The 15,270-nt window shown below is 48.4% G+C and overlaps 1 protein-coding gene across 2 annotated transcripts; it reads right to left on the bottom strand.

Annotated features, from left to right (window-relative positions):
• Window positions 1–1,832: 1,832 nt before the first annotated feature.
• Window positions 1,833–5,662, bottom strand: SMIM22 (small integral membrane protein 22). 2 transcript variants are annotated; one of them, XM_053276576.1, is made up of 4 exons: window positions 5,512–5,662; window positions 3,580–3,739; window positions 3,187–3,272; window positions 1,833–2,329 (listed from the first exon to the last, which is right to left on the bottom strand). In XM_053276576.1, the coding sequence occupies exons 2-4, from the start codon at window positions 3,713–3,715 to the stop codon at window positions 2,276–2,278; spliced, it is 276 nt and encodes a 91-aa protein (XP_053132551.1). In that variant the 5' UTR covers window positions 3,716–3,739; window positions 5,512–5,662; the 3' UTR covers window positions 1,833–2,275. The 2 variants fall into 2 exon arrangements, with proteins under 2 accessions (XP_053132551.1, XP_053132552.1); XM_053276577.1 differs by lacking the exon at window positions 5,512–5,662 and adding an exon at window positions 4,922–5,452.
• Window positions 5,663–15,270: the final 9,608 nt, after the last annotated feature.

Genomic DNA, 15,270 nt, shown 5'->3' with positions numbered 1-15,270 from the left:
CAAGACTAAATCCTGGTTATCCTGTTTACTGCAACTACGACAAATATTTATATCCCGCGCTTCAACACAAGTTCTCAGAGTGGTTCACAGAGAAAAATAACACATAAATGAAATGGCTCCCTGTCCCCAAAAGGCTCACAATCTAAAAAGAAACATAAGGCAGATACCAGCAACAGCCACTGGAGTGATGCTGTTCTGGAGATGGATAGGGCTAGTTGCTCTCCCCCTGCTAAATATAAGAATTGCCACTTTAAAAAGGTGTCTCTCTGATGCAGTTCAGCCAGGATTCAGTTCTGGTTAAAGCCCGATTCAGACGTTATGCTGTACCAGTGTGCAGATGGCTGTGCATTTGTATGTGTGTTTAATGTGAATGACTGTACCTGGCTCTACTTTTATATGAACCCGGATACAGGCCCTTCAAAGAAGTGTACTTCTGTGTCTGCATGTGAATGGGCCCTATATATCCAGGTTAAAGGTAGTTTAACCAAGATTGCCCTGAAATCCTGGGTTCAAACCATCAGCTCTGCTGGGCACACCAATCCTGATTTAACCAGGATCCTTGTGATTGTGTGAACTTACCTAAGCCGATCCTGGCTGATTGCCTAGGGACACACACACACACACACACACACACACACACACGGCTGTGTACACTATTGTGAGTTTCATGACGGAAGAAAGGTGGAATAGAAACCAAGTGACCAACATCCAGATCAACTTCATAGTGGCAGGGTAGCATTCTTTTAGTGTGCAAGAGGAAGCGGGTAGTTTTTGGTCATCCCCACTTCTCTCTGCAGCCAGTGTCAAGCACAGGTATTTTGCTGAGAGTTGTGGGGCCCTCGGGCCTATTTTGGGGGGGCACAGGCAGCTGCAGAGGGAGGAACTGCTGAAAATTGCCCCTCTGCCCCATGACAAAAATCCTCTGCAAGTGTAACAGTCTGGGATGTCACATCAGTTAGATACACATCAGCCTACTGTATGTACATAGGAAGCTACCTTCTACTGAGTCAGACCATTGGTCCAGCTAACTCACTATTGTCTACCCAGACTGGCAGCGGCTTTTCCAAGGTTGCAGGCAGGAATCTCTCTCAGCCCTATCTTGGAGATGCTGCCAGGGAGGGAACTTGGGACCTTCTGCATGCAAGCAGGCAGGTGCTCTTCCCAGGGTAGCCCCATCCCCTAAGGGGAATATCTGACACTGCTCATGCATGTAGTCTCCCATCCAAATGCAAACCAAGGTGGACCCTGTTTAGCAAAGGGGACCATTCATGCTTGCTACCACAAGATCCCACAGATACCCCTGCTAACTTGGCAAAGAGGCAGCTTTTAATGTGATCCTCTTTATTTAGCAGGGGGGAGAGTAACTAGCCCTATCCGTCCCCAGCACAGCATCCCTCCAGGGACTGTTGCTGGTGTCTTGTCTTATGTTTCTTTTTAGATTGTGAGCCCTTTGGGGCTAGGGAGCCATCTTATTTGTTTATTATTTCTCTGTGTAAGCCGCCCTGAGCCATTTCTGGAAGGGTGGTATAGAAATTGAATAAAATAGATAAGATCAGCACTCCTCCCTTCTCCCACGTTCCCTATAACGTAGTACTGTATTTACCTGAATCCAGGACTAGTCCCACCACCACCACCAAGCTATTTGATGTCAGGAATCAGCGGGTTGTCTTAAATTCAAATTCCTCTTACTCTCAGGTAAATACAGTATAACCTGCATTTTTTAAAGGAGATCGTCTTGAATTCAGAGTCGTGTCCTATTTAGGTAAATATGGTAGATATACTGGGGAAGGTATACTTAACATTTGACAGCTCAGCTCAAAGAAAGGCTCCCCTTGTTGCTTTCCTATCACAACCTGGTGACTTTATTCAACATAAAGTATTTAATTACCTTGTAAGAAGCAAGGAGATGGATTCACAGTGACGCAGGCCATTTCTGACATTCAGACAAGGGCCTTTGTGGTGCCCCTCCTTTCCCCCTCAGTGCTTGGCCCGTGATCTTGGCCCCAGAGGATGCCCAAGGGAGGCCTAGCAGGACGCAGGACAGCAGTCCATGGGAAACATTTCTGAGGGCTGGAATGGTGGTGCGCTTGCCCCTGGCTTCAAGGCAAGCACAAGGTGGGCGAAGGGTTGTCGTAATGGTGAGCGTTTAATCTCCGAAGGTTCACAGTTTGACAGGCGAGCTCCAATTGGTAATTCATTTGGGGGCAGCAGAGGAAATCCAGGGGAGCACACACCCTTCCTTCCAGTGGGAGATGCCATCTGCCCTGGGGGAGGGCTACGGGTCAGGCTCCATGCCCTTGTTATCAATGCCAACTTTCTTCTTGGGAACCTGGGTATGCAAAAAAAAGTGTCCTGCCTCAGGAAAGCGTATATATGAATGGTAAGCAAACCTCTCTGCCCACCCTCAGGTTGAACTCAAGGCCATTTTAAAAATTTTAATCTTGGAGAACCAGGACTGAGTCAGACCCTTGGTCCATCTAGCTCAGTATTGTCTACTCAGACTGGCAGCGGCTTCTCCAAGGTTGCAGACAGGAGTCTTTCCCAGCCTTATAGGGACATAGGAAGCTGCCATATACTGAGTCAGACCCTTGGTCTATCTAGCTCAGTATTGTCTTCACAGACTGGCAGTGGATTCTCCAAGACTGCAGGCAGGAATCTCTCTCAGTCCTATCTTGGAGATGCTGCCAGGGAAGGAAAATGGAACCTAGATGCTCTTCCCAGAGTGGCTCCATCCCCCAAAGGGAATATCTCACAGTGCTCACACTTCTAGTCTCCCATTCATATGCAACCAGGGCAGACCCTGCTTAGCTATGGGGACAAGTCATGCTTGCTCCCACAAGACCAGCTCTCCTCTCCTTATCTTGGAGATGCTGCAAGGGAGGGAACTTGGAACTTTCTGCATGCAAGCCTGCAGGTGCTCTTCCCAGAGCGGCCCCATCCCCTAAGGGGAATTACCTTAACAATGCTCACATGTGTATTCTCCCATTCAAATGCAAACCAGGGTGGACCCTGCTTAGTAACGGGGCCATCCATGTTTGCTACCACAAGATGAACTCTTGTGCTTTCAGTTCAACAAAGGGGCAGCTGGAGCGGAGGATTAGAGTCCAGATCCGAGCACAAGAAGTTTTGGATTTAGCCACACCATCCTCCAGGCTACAATGTTAGGCTGACACCCAGAAGACATACCTTTTTATACGGTCCAGGTGAGTCGCAATCACAGCAGCAGCAGCAACAGCGGATAAGAATAAGGAGCGCCATCAAGAGGACCACACCTGGCAGAGAGAAGCAGACTGAAGTGTCAGTTCTCGAGTTCCCTGCCCACTGTAACACACACACACATCCTGAGGAAGTGAGATGGTCTGTCTCATGCTGCAGGTTATGGAGGACCTTTTGAGAGGCAGGAAATGGTCATCATTTTGCTGTTTATTGTACTGTTGTATGCTCCTCACTCTGAGCCATCTTCATCGGCCGAAGTCAATAGGTGAAGAGCCACAAGGCAGAGAAACTAGAATTATCAGCACAGGAACAACAGCTGGTGAAGGAGTTGGCAACCCTATTCCTCCCCTCCCCCCGACTTACCGATGAAAGTAAAGAAAATGACAAAGGCTGCAATGTCCCAGTCGGATTGGAACAGCTGCTTGCTGGCCAGCCGGCTCAAAATATCATTGACTTGGTCTTTCAGCTCTTGGCCAAAATCGTTGCCCGAGCTGGCCATTTTATCCTTCTGCTTCTCTCAAATCTGCAGATAGAAAATGGGCACGTCAGTGCTGTGGAAGTCATGGGAACAGTAACATAGGAAGCTGCCATATACTGAGTCAAACCCTTGGTCCATCTAGCTCAGTATTGTCTACACAGACTGGCAGCGGCTTCTTCAGGGTTGCAGGCAGGAACCTCTCTCAGCCCTATCTTGGAGATGCTGCCAGGGAGGGAACTTGGAACCTAGATGCTCTTCCCAGAGCGGCTCCATCCTCTACATGGGAATATCCTGCAGTGCTCACACTTCAAGTCTCCCATTCATATGCAACCAGGGTGGACCCTGCTTAGCTAAGGGGACAAATCACACTTGCTACCACCAGACCAGCTCTCCTCTCCTATGTTGATAGCTGCTTGTTGCTAGTAGCTCCCCAGAAAGGCTCAGTGCACAAGCTTAGATTGACACAGGCAGGAAGAAGCCAAGCTCAAACTAGCCACAGGTGGCCTGTAGCCCATCTACACTCAAGCCCCTCACACGGGGTCCTTAATCGGGGGCAAATCCCAGTGGTCCATGGCAGTGTTCTCTCAATTGTTTCTCATCTATGTGCAGATTGCAGAATGAATTTCATTCTGTGCGGCAGTATCAAGGCACTGTGTACACAAGTGCATTCAGAGTGGGGCCTCCCCGATTCAACCTGAGTGGGATCTATAATTGACGGAGCGGACATCAAAAAAACATATGAGTGTGCTCACCTTAGAGGCAACACTGGTCCACGGATCATCTTTGCTGCACTGAGTTTAATTTGCTTCCCGGTGAGCCAGAATAACGTTCTTGAAAATCTCTCTCTCTTTTTGGAAAACATTAAGGGATGGGGCTGCTCTGGGAAGAGCAGAAGGTTCCCAGCTCCCTCCCTGGCAGCATCTCCCAGATCAGGCTGAGAGAAATTCCTGCCTGCAACCTTTGAGAAGCCACTGCCAGTCTGTGAAGACAATACTGAGCTAGATGGACCAAGGGCCTGACTCCGTATATGGCAGCTTCCTATGTTCCTATTGGGTGAATGAGGCTTCTTTAAACTGAGGCCTTTCCAAAGAAGTCATTCAAGCAATAGGAGCATAATATACGATGTGTCATTTCGTTGTAAAGTTCCCATCTGTTGGATGGGCGCAGTAAAAAGGGAAGGGGAGAATTTGGGAGGGGGCAGACAGCTGCCACCCTTTGGAATCATACCTGCTTTGGGGGACAGCAATGGGTCTGATCATATTCCCCCTGCCCCAGTTCTATACTGTGCTTGCGTGGACAGAATGTAGAATTCCATGCTCTAAGTCCAGCTGATCTTTCAAAAAGGAAGGCTTGGCTTAACTCCATGAACCAAAGACAACCTACCAGCCCTGTATTGTGGGCCTACAGGTGATCATTACCTCCCCACCCACCCCTTTTTAGTCCTAGGCAAACAGCAGTTAAAAGATGGTTAATACTCCCACCCCGACCTTCAGTTTTTAGCCCCTAACCCTGTCCTGCTTTCTGGCTCTCGGGACCCACCACCTCCCAGCAACCATAAACAGGCCAAAGAGTGTGGGAAGAGAGATCCGGTTTCTTTAGAAGAGAGGGAGAGAGAATGAGGAAGTCGCTTCTCCTTCAAAGCCCAGCCTGCAAAGATCAGCTTCTGCCTTAAGAAGCAACAGACACACCAACTAGCAAAGCAAGATTTGTGCAAAGCAACACGAATCCCCCTTCAAAGTGGGGATTCCTGGCTGCAAACAACGACCGGCCAGCAAAACAATCCACCCCACAGATTCCTTGGTGTCAACAACATATACCTGAAGCTATTTCTCCTGCTGCTGCTCTGCCACCGGTCAGTTTCACCTGCTGCTACTCTCACTTCCTCCTTCCTGTTGGTGCCAATTGCTCCAAGGAGGTGCTGTTTTCTAACCAGCTGCGTGAGACACACCCTCCTCTCCTCCCATGCCAGGAAAAGGTACAGCAGCCAGGCTTGGGATTGTTTTTAATGAAAGGCGGTATATCAATTTAACAATAAAAAATAAAAATAATAATAATGTTCTGCTGTCTCAAGCAGGTGGCATCTGAATACAGAATATCCAAAGCTTGCTTTAGGGCTCTTGCAGGCATAACTAGAGGTCTTCTTCACATGTTGCGTGGTGACAAACCAGGGTTTATTGTTTCTTTGTTGTTTTGTTTGATTGATTGCTTGCTTGATTGATTGATTTGATTGATATACTGCCCTTCCATAAATGGCTCAGGGCAGTTTACATTTTTAAAAAAAACTAATTAAAAGCAAAACTAAATCAATTAAACAATTAAAATCATTTAAACATTGGAATTATTTAAAACTAACATTAAAAATGTATCACCATGTGTCCACATGTCAAGGAGCTGCAGCCGTTTCTACTTAGAGTGGCCGTGCCACCCAGAATTCCGGGTTTCACCTGGATTTTAAGCATCTCACCCAGATTGCTTAGCCCACCCGGATTCGCCCGGATTTCAGCTTTCATTTTTCAAAAAAACAGCAACAAAGCTATGCTCTAGCCCTTGTAGAAGCGGAGTTATGGGGCAAAACGTGCAGTCACTATTCACCTGGGACCGGTGTTCCCTCTAACAGGGATTCCCAGATGTTTGGGGATGCTGGGAGTTGTAGTCAACAACATCTGGGAATCCCTGTCAGAAGGAACAGTGCCTGGGACATATTCTGCAAGCCAATGTTCCTCATGTTCGGATTTTAATTGCTTTTCATATTTCCGGTACGCACCCCCAAGGGAAATGAAAATAAGCCTGCAGTCCTTGGCATACAGTACATGCTGTATTTGAGAATTAACTCCAGCAGAATGCGTGTGACTTTAGAGAAAATGTGTTTAGGATGGAGCGGGGGGGGGGGGGGAGGTGTTGCTGTGAAATATACTATTATTTTCACATTCAGAACTCTAACACGGATTGTTTGTTTGTTTGTTTGTTTGTTTAAATTGTTTTTAATATTTTAGGATACAGGCAGCAAGTTTTGGGCAGTATAGAAATGTAATTAAAAAACAAACAAATATAAACAAAATAAATACATCTTGCTCCCCTGAAATGCACCATGCTTCTTTTGTCCAAGCCCCCCCTCCCCCAATTTATATCTATCTATCTCCGGTGTTGCAAGAGTTACCTACACTGACTGGCAGCAGTTCTCCAGAGCTGCAGACAAAGGTCTTTCCCAGACTTGTCTGGGGACGCTGCTGGAGACTGAACCTGAGACCTTTTGCATGAAAATCAGGGGCTCTGCTGCTGAGTGATGGATGCTCCTGGTGAATATAGAAAGCTGCCTTTTATTGAATCCAACCATTAGTCCATCTAATTCAGTATTGACTGCTCTGACTGGCAGCGGCTCTCCGAGATCTCAACCAGGAGGCTCTCCCAGCCCTACCTGGAGATGCTGCCAGGGTTTGAACCTGGGACCTTTGGGGAGCAAAGTGGGGGCTCTACTATTGATCCCCTTCCTAGGCAAACTGGAACCTAAAGTCCAGGTTCTGCCAGGCTAAACTGGCAGTTTCTGTTTCTGGCATGTGCTTCAGGGTGGCATTTGGGAGAGTATCCAGAACCTCCACGGAGAAGGACCCCCACCAAGTTGGAGTCTCAGCTATGATTCAGTTCTTGGGGAGTTTGCTAAAAGCAAGGCTGAGACTCTTCCGCATTCGGTCTGCTCTGTTATCACAAGGCAGAGAAATAATAGCACTCCGGTGCTCAACTACCAGGGAAACTTAGAATGCACATATCCTGACCAACATGAGAGGAACAAGGAGGGGGAGAGACGTTTTCTGGGAGAAGTCATCATTTTGTTGAGACGGTTCTGCAGTTTGTTGCAAGCATGAAGACTGCACCGGAAGACTGAATTCCCTGAAGACTAATTAAAGTTGAACACGAACTGGCCTCCTTGAATCAAAATGAATAGCTTCTGTATGAAGGACCAATCGTGTCCAGCAGGTGGTGATGCAGCACTATTTCCCAGGCTAGTACTACTGACCTGTGTTTGTTTATTCTGAAGTTTACCAGGGGGGAAGAAAAAATTGGGACTGGGGTTAGAGCCAATTACTGAACTCCCCTCTGAACTATTGAGTGGTATCACCCGCATTTGCAAGTACAAATTTACCCCGAGTCACCATTACCTGTCACCACCTTAAGTGGTGCATCAGGGAAATGCTTGACGAACAAGCAGAAGGTTGCCAGTTCGAATCCCCACTGGCACTATATCGGGCAGCAGCGATATAGGAAGATGCTGAAAGGCCTCATCTCATACTGCGTGGGAGGAGGCAATGGTCAACCCCTCCTGTATTCTGCCACAGACAACCAGAGGGCTCTGTGGGCACCAGGAGTCGACATCAACTCGACGGCACACTTTCCCTGACTGTTACCTTTGCATGGCCCAGAACGAATGGTTCTGATCCAATGCAACAGTTAGGCTGTCAGAAGGGGCTTCTCAACTGTCATGTTGTCTGTGTCAGCAGATTGCAGGCTCAGCATAGGAAGCTGCCTTCTACTGAGTCCGACCCTTGGCATTGTCTACACTGACTGGCAGCAGCTCCCTCTGGTTCCAACTCAGAGTCATTCCCAGCCCTACCTGGACATGCTTCCAGGATCCTGGTATCCTCTGCATATAAGGTTGCTTTATACTGAGTCTGACCCTTGGTCCCTCTAACTCAGTTTTGTCTACATTGACTGGCAGCAACTCTTAGGCAGGTTCTGGTCCGACTTGGAGATGTCAGAAATTGAACCTGGGACTCTCTGCATACAAATCAGATGCTCTACCACTGTGCTATGGCCTCATGTCTGTTGCCTCCACCATCAACCCTCTAAGCCCTTGCTTTCCCCACTCCCCAGGTGGGGACAGGATCCAGGCAACATGGCGTCACCCCCCTCACTCCATAGGAAGCACTCAACTAGCTGGTACAGCTTCCTTTCGAAAGGCGCCTATTTTTTGCCTCCAACATTTCCATAGAGGTCCCTGAGTGGTGCAGGTGGTTCTGGGAGAGTCGTAGTTTTTTCTAAAGCTGGAGGCGTGGCCTCTCAAGGCCGACCCAAAGCCGAGAACCCTTGAATGGACCCTTTCCCTCTTGGGCCCTTGAGGTCAAGGAGGACGGAAGGAGTTGTAGTCAGGGGTATCGCCAGGAGAGAGGAGCCAGGGAGAGGACAAAGAAAAGACCCCGCCTGACAATGAAGCCGGCTGGTCTTCGAGAACATAAGAACAGCCCTGCTGGATCAGGCCCAAGGAAGCCCATCTAGTCCAGCATCCTGTTTCGCACAGTGGCCCACCAGATGCTGCTGGAAGCCACAGGCAGGAGTTGAGGGCACGCCCTCTCTCTTGCTGTTACTCCCCTGCAACTGGGACTCAGAGGCTGTGTTCACTGAGCCTGTCCACCCAATTATAGCTCCCTGGTCGTAGTCCAACAACATAATACAAAATATAAACATATTTAAAATTTTGTACTTTGTATTATGTTTTTAATGCTGTATACCTCCTAGAAACTTTATATTGGGCGGTATATACATTCATTCAATCAATCAATCAAATAAGGACTCTTAGGAGAAGAGAGCTGGTCGTGAGGCAGCAAGTGTGAATTGCTCCCTTTGCTAAGCAGGACCCACCCTGGTTTGCATTTGAATGGGAGACTATGTGTGAACACTGTACGATCTTCCCCTCAGGGGATGGGGCCGCTCTGGGAACAGTATTTGCATTCTTGCATGCAGAAGGTTCCAAGTTCCCTCCCTGGCAGCATCAAGATCGGGCTGAGAGAGACTCCTGCCTGCAACCCTGGAGAAGCTGCTGCCAGTCAGTGTTGTAGACAATACTGAGCTAGTTGGTCTGACTCAGTATATGGCAGCTTCCTCTGTTCCTATGATATCTGGGGACCTAGGTTTGATAGCTCCTGCTCTCCACTGTCCAGAATCCTCCCCCTTTCCCACCCCGCAGCCTTCTCTCCAGAGAGAAAATCTCATCCTCCAGAGAGAAAATCTCATCCTTTAGCTCTCCAAAGGTAAAGGCAGGCATGCTGACTGTGTTGTACAGGCATCAATAGTCTCAGCAACTACCCACTGGATCTAGCCAGCATTACTGCGATGTCAGTGGCACAGTTTCGTATGGAATTGTTTGCTTTCCCCTCTTGGCCAGGGTTTCTGCCTCTTTTGCTGTGACTTCGTGCTGATTTTTTTCATTACAAGGTGTAAGAGAAGATAAATGCCAGCCACAGTGCCCCAATCTCACACCTTTCATTTTTGTAAGTCTCTGGTTCCTGAAGAGCTGCTGAAACAGATGAACAGAAATCCAGAGACATCATTCTTGCTATGTTTGGTTTCTGTGGTGGGAAAGGATTGCTGGTCTTGGGGTAGTGAACAGGGCGTGTCCCTTTTGCTAGGCAGGGTCAACCCTGGTTTGCATTTGGATGGGTGACTACATGCAAGTGCTGTAAGAGTTTCTCTTTATCTGGTGGGCCATAGCTTAGGGGAAGAGCAGCTGCTTTGCGTGCAGAAGGTCCCAGGTTCAATCCCTGGCAGCATCTCCAGGTAGGGCTGGGAAAGACTCCTGCCTGCAACCTTGGAGAAGCTGCTGCCAGTCAGTGTAGACAATGCTGAGCTAGATGAACCAAGGGTCTGACTCAGTGGAATTCAGCTTCCAGTGTACTGCATGAAATGTACGATACAACCTTTGAGCTTGCACCAGACCCTTCATCATGCAGGATGGCTAAAGCAGCATTTTAGGGGATGGGGCCACAGCCCAGTGGTCAAGCATCTGCTTGCATGCAGACAGTCACTCCCTGGCAGCATCTCCAGTAAGACATAGGAAGCTGCCATCTACTGAGTCAGACCATAGGCCCATCCAGCCCAGTATTGTCTACACAGACTGGCAGCGGCTTCTCCAAGGTTGCAGGCAGGAATCACTCTCAGCCCTATCTTGGAGATGCTGCCAGGGAGGGAACTTGGAACCTAGATGCTCTTCCCAGAATGGTTCCAAATATCTTACAGTGCTCACACCTCGTCTCCCATTGATATGCAACCAGGGTGGACCCTGCTTAGCTAAGAGGACAATTCATGCTTGCTACCATAAGACCAGCTAGATTCCAGCCTGAAACCTTGGAGAGTCACTGCCAGTCAGAGTAGTCAGTGCTGAGCTAGATGGATCAAGGGTTAGACTCAGTGGCTGCATTAATGTGGCCTGCGGTTACATGGACATTATGTCTGAATGAGGGACATTGGAGCTCGGCACAGTGAAGAAAACTCAGAATTGTGAGTTTGGTTCCCACAACCTGAGGATCCAGGCAGCCTGCGGTATGTCCGAATTCAGAACTGCAGTCTGCTACCCCTGGAAAAGGAGTTGAGGGAGGAAGCTTGTCCCTCAACTCCGGTGTGATTGGCTGTTCAGTCTTGTAGCGGATTAAAGCCTTGGACTGGAGCTAGCTCACATCAGGGAAAGAAAATGCTGAGTCATCCCTGCTGAGCTGCCTGGGTGGGTTTCTCATAAAACCTTTCTATATTTCTGGTAGGATTAAAATGCTGCCGCCACCACCCCTCTAATCAACCAAGCTTAAACCTCCCTGGGCTCAGAGTGAAATCCCTGGGAAAACTCTGTATTTTGCTATTGGATAAATTTTAAAAAACCTTCCACATATATGCCTACACGGGATGAAAGAAACTAATAGCTGCTGAGCTCTTGAGGATGCTTTTGCACCAGAGAAATCCCCCTTCCACCACCCCCTTTCCCCAAGTTAAAAATCAACTCTGAGAGGATTGTATAAAGAAAAGGACAAAAAAAAAAAAAAAAGAACCCCACCCCACTTTTATTCAGTTACTACAGACTGTTTCCGTCTGAGGCTTCTAGCTTTCTTAGATGCACTCAAAAATACTTAGGTTACAAAAACAGGTTGTCTTAGGCACACTTAAATATTTATAGAGTCTTTTGCAGCACCCTAGGTAAGGTGGGCATAGGCTAATGTTTCTTATTTTAACTACGTTACAGGTAAACAATAATAGAACAGTATCAGGAACATGCAAAAGCACACACATACAAAGAAATATAAGTTCCTAATGCACAGTCTGACTAAACAAACTGTTCCCTATGCTGAATTCCCTTTTCCTTGAACTCACCCAATTCCTGATGAGACTCAAGTTTCCTGCAATCCTTTCTTTCAAGGATCTACAGGGCTATTCCATGAGAGAAACCTCCATGCTGGCTCCATTGCCCCTCACTCCATTGCCCCTCACTAAGCCTTTCCGCACGTGTTACTCTCCAACAAAGAGTGCCCTTCTTGTTCCCAGAATTCCCAGCAACCGCTCTATAGGTCCCACCCACCTGGTGTACTGATTGGCTGCCCTGAGGTTCACCAGCCTGTCAGTCGAGATAAAGGTTCACTCCCTGTTAACTCTTTAGAGGGTGGGGAGGCTGGTCACTCCAGGACTGTCCTTCATTTAAGAAGGAAGCCCACATAGCCAGCTCCCCTGCCTCTTGAGAGACTGCTCTCCTGAACATCCAAATTTAGATTGGAGAGTAGTGGGGGCAGAGCTCCACATTACGTGCGAATGCAGCCAGATTATGGCAGCTTCCTATGTTTCACGCTCTCTTCAAGCTGCGCAACAGGAAACATTGTCAGCATCTCACAAATGGATTCTCTCCAGTTCCCATTCTGATGCTGAGGATGTTTTTATCACTTCTGCCCATCGCGGAATGACGATGGAGATCAGCCAGGTGTGAAGTGTGTGTGTGTGTGTAGGAGCTATAAGACACCTGCCACACTGTCTTGTCCATTGTCATGTCAGATAAGCCTAATGCGGGCGCTATGCGCAGCATTCAGGGACATCTCCAAGGAGATTGAAAGTCGCAAGACACGGCCTTGGGCTGCTCCCGGCTCCAGTGCAGAGGCGTGTGTGCTCCAACTTCCGAGAAGCAGCCTGTCCTCCTCTCTCGGCAATGTGGCTGTTGTTCTTCATTAGCAAAACACCCGTCACGGTGACAGGTGGCCCTCCTTGGGCACTCTGTGTGCCGAGAGGAGAAGCCATGTCGTTCTGTTTGAGCACTTGTGACCAAGAGCTCTGTGGCACCTGAAAGCCTTTCCAGATTTCTTGTGGCTTAAGTATTCATGAGCTAAAGTTCCCTCCATTCGGGGCAAGAAGCGAAGGAGACCAACCAGGATGGGGCCCCAAGCTGCGAGTGGATCTGGAGCCAAAGATCAGAGCCAATAGGGGCAGCCCTTTCATCGACTATTTACCCTGGTTAAAAAAAAAATTAAGGGCGAGTATGCCCTTAACCCTGGTGCCAGGGTCCGTGTGAATGACACAGAGGCAGATGCCTAGAGCACCCATCTCCCGGGAGAATCCTCCAATGCACGGTGCTCATTGTGCAGTGCATTATGGGATTCCTGGAGGTCGCAATGCATTGTCCTGGCCTCCTGAGATCCACGCTGCCGGGAGCAACACAGATTGTGTGGGAGTGTGGTCTGTGCCCCCCACCCACAATCAACGATCGTCTGGTGTGTGGGGGGTGGGGTGGGGAGATAGGTTTTGTGCAGCCTCCCACTCCCTGCCCACCCCACCTCCAGGCATGTGAATACTCTTAGTGACTGGCAGCGGCTTCTCCAAGGTTTCAGGCCCAGGGGTCTCTCCCAGCCTTACTTGGAGATGCTGCCAGGGATTGAACCGGGGACCTTCTGCATGCAAAGCAGATGCACTGCCACTGAGCTATGGGCCCCTCCCCAAGGCAGTTGCTGTCAACTGACTCAGACCCTTGGTCCATCTAGCTCAGTATTGTCCACACAGACTGGCAGCAGCTCTCCAAGGTTGCAGGCCGGAGTCTTTCCCAGCCCTTCCTGGAGATGCTGCCCAAGACTGAATTCTGCATGCCAAGCAGATGCTCTGCTATTGAGCCACAACCCTGCCCCACAAGCGGAATATCTTACAGCACTCATATGTAGTCACCCATCCAAATGCAAAGCAGGACCTTTGGATGGGTGGCTATCCAAAGGATGGAACCTCTTTTAGTGATGAGTTCACTCATAAGTTGCTGCAGGAATCCAAACCACTTCCCCAGACCTTCTGGCATGGGGTGGTCCCCTTGGTGGGAGGCGTCACCCACAAGCCCTCTTGAAAGCCAGGCAGTAGGAAGATATATTCTTTGAACCGAAGTCAGGTAAACCCAATGCATTCTCGGGGTTCGGTTGCTTATTGAGAATCGTAGAGATAAATTTGCTGCCTGCTGAAAGTGTCCTGTTGCTTCCAAGATTCTCTATAAATCTGTAACAAATAATAACAAATCTATAATAAATCTATAATCCCGATTAATAAAACAAATATTACTAGCCCAGCGTGGCGTCTCCAAGGCTCCGTGGACACGATACCCTGTGGGGCCAGCCCCTGGAATCTGTCTCACTACTGAGGGAAGGACACATAACAAGATTATCATGGTGTTTTTCACCTTTCGTCTTGCCATTTCCCCCAGTTATGTCTCTCTCTTTTTAGTAACGATCCACACACCCCCACCCCCGTGGCTGACCTGGCTTCACGAGTGATTGAGCAAAAAGGATTATGGCTTTTTCCATCTCAATGATTGCATCTGGAGGTGTTATACACAGCCCTGGTCCCTCCTTGCTGATCCTGCAGGGCAAGGCGCCTTTGTCCAGAATGTCCTCTGCTGCTCTCTGTTTTGGAAGGAAGGTAGAATTCAATCGTGGGTCTGTTTTTGAGAGGGGGTGATGCTGGCAGAAGGGTTTTCTTTGTGCGAATGTGCCCATTTCTCTTTCTCCTTGCATGGGTATATAGATGGGGTGAACGATTTTGGCGTATTTTGTGATGGTGATGCGCCACACAATTTGCGTAAAAGGGTCGGAAACGAAGAATTCAAATCACAACCCAACAGATCCAAGGAAATAATCAATGCAAAAAACACATGAAAAATGAAATATATTTACCTTGACTTATTATAAATCATAGACTCATGTAGATAGCAACAGTAATTGACCATACGAAGATAGCAACAGTAACTGACCATACGAAGATAGCAACAGTAATTGACCATACAAAGTAAAGTTACTAATATAAAACATGAGATATGCTAAATAACATCCGATCAAAAGGGAACTATATAGTGCACATACCTCTTGCCTGTGGGCTCCCCAGAGGCATCTGGTGGGCCACTGTGTGAAACAGGATGCTGGACTAGATAGGCTTCCTTGGGCCTGATCCAGCAGGGAGCTTCTGATGTTCTGTCCATAATACAGGGGCGCACCTAGGTAATTTTGGTGCCTGAACCTAAAGGGCTTCAGAGTTCAGAGTACCACTGTTGCTCAGGGGTAAAACATCTGCTTTGCATGCAGAAGATACCAGGTTCAACTCCTAGCAGCCTCTCCGGGTACTGCTGGGAGAGACTGCTGCCTGAAAGCTTGAAGAGCTGCTGCCAGTCTGGGTAGTCAGTTCTGAGCTAGGTGGACCAAGGGTCTGACTCAGTATAAAGCAGCTTCCTATGTTCTTAAATACTGGGGTTTAGGGTTATCTACCAGAGACAACCACCACAAATCGGCAGGATCCCAAGGACTGTGAACTGGAGGAGA

This window comes from Hemicordylus capensis, chromosome 13, assembly GCF_027244095.1.
Source record: "Hemicordylus capensis ecotype Gifberg chromosome 13, rHemCap1.1.pri, whole genome shotgun sequence".
Classification (NCBI taxonomy): domain Eukaryota; kingdom Metazoa; phylum Chordata; class Lepidosauria; order Squamata; family Cordylidae; genus Hemicordylus; species Hemicordylus capensis.
The sequence above is the reverse complement of the archived record's forward strand: the minus strand, read 5'-3'. Positions and strand labels throughout refer to the sequence as shown.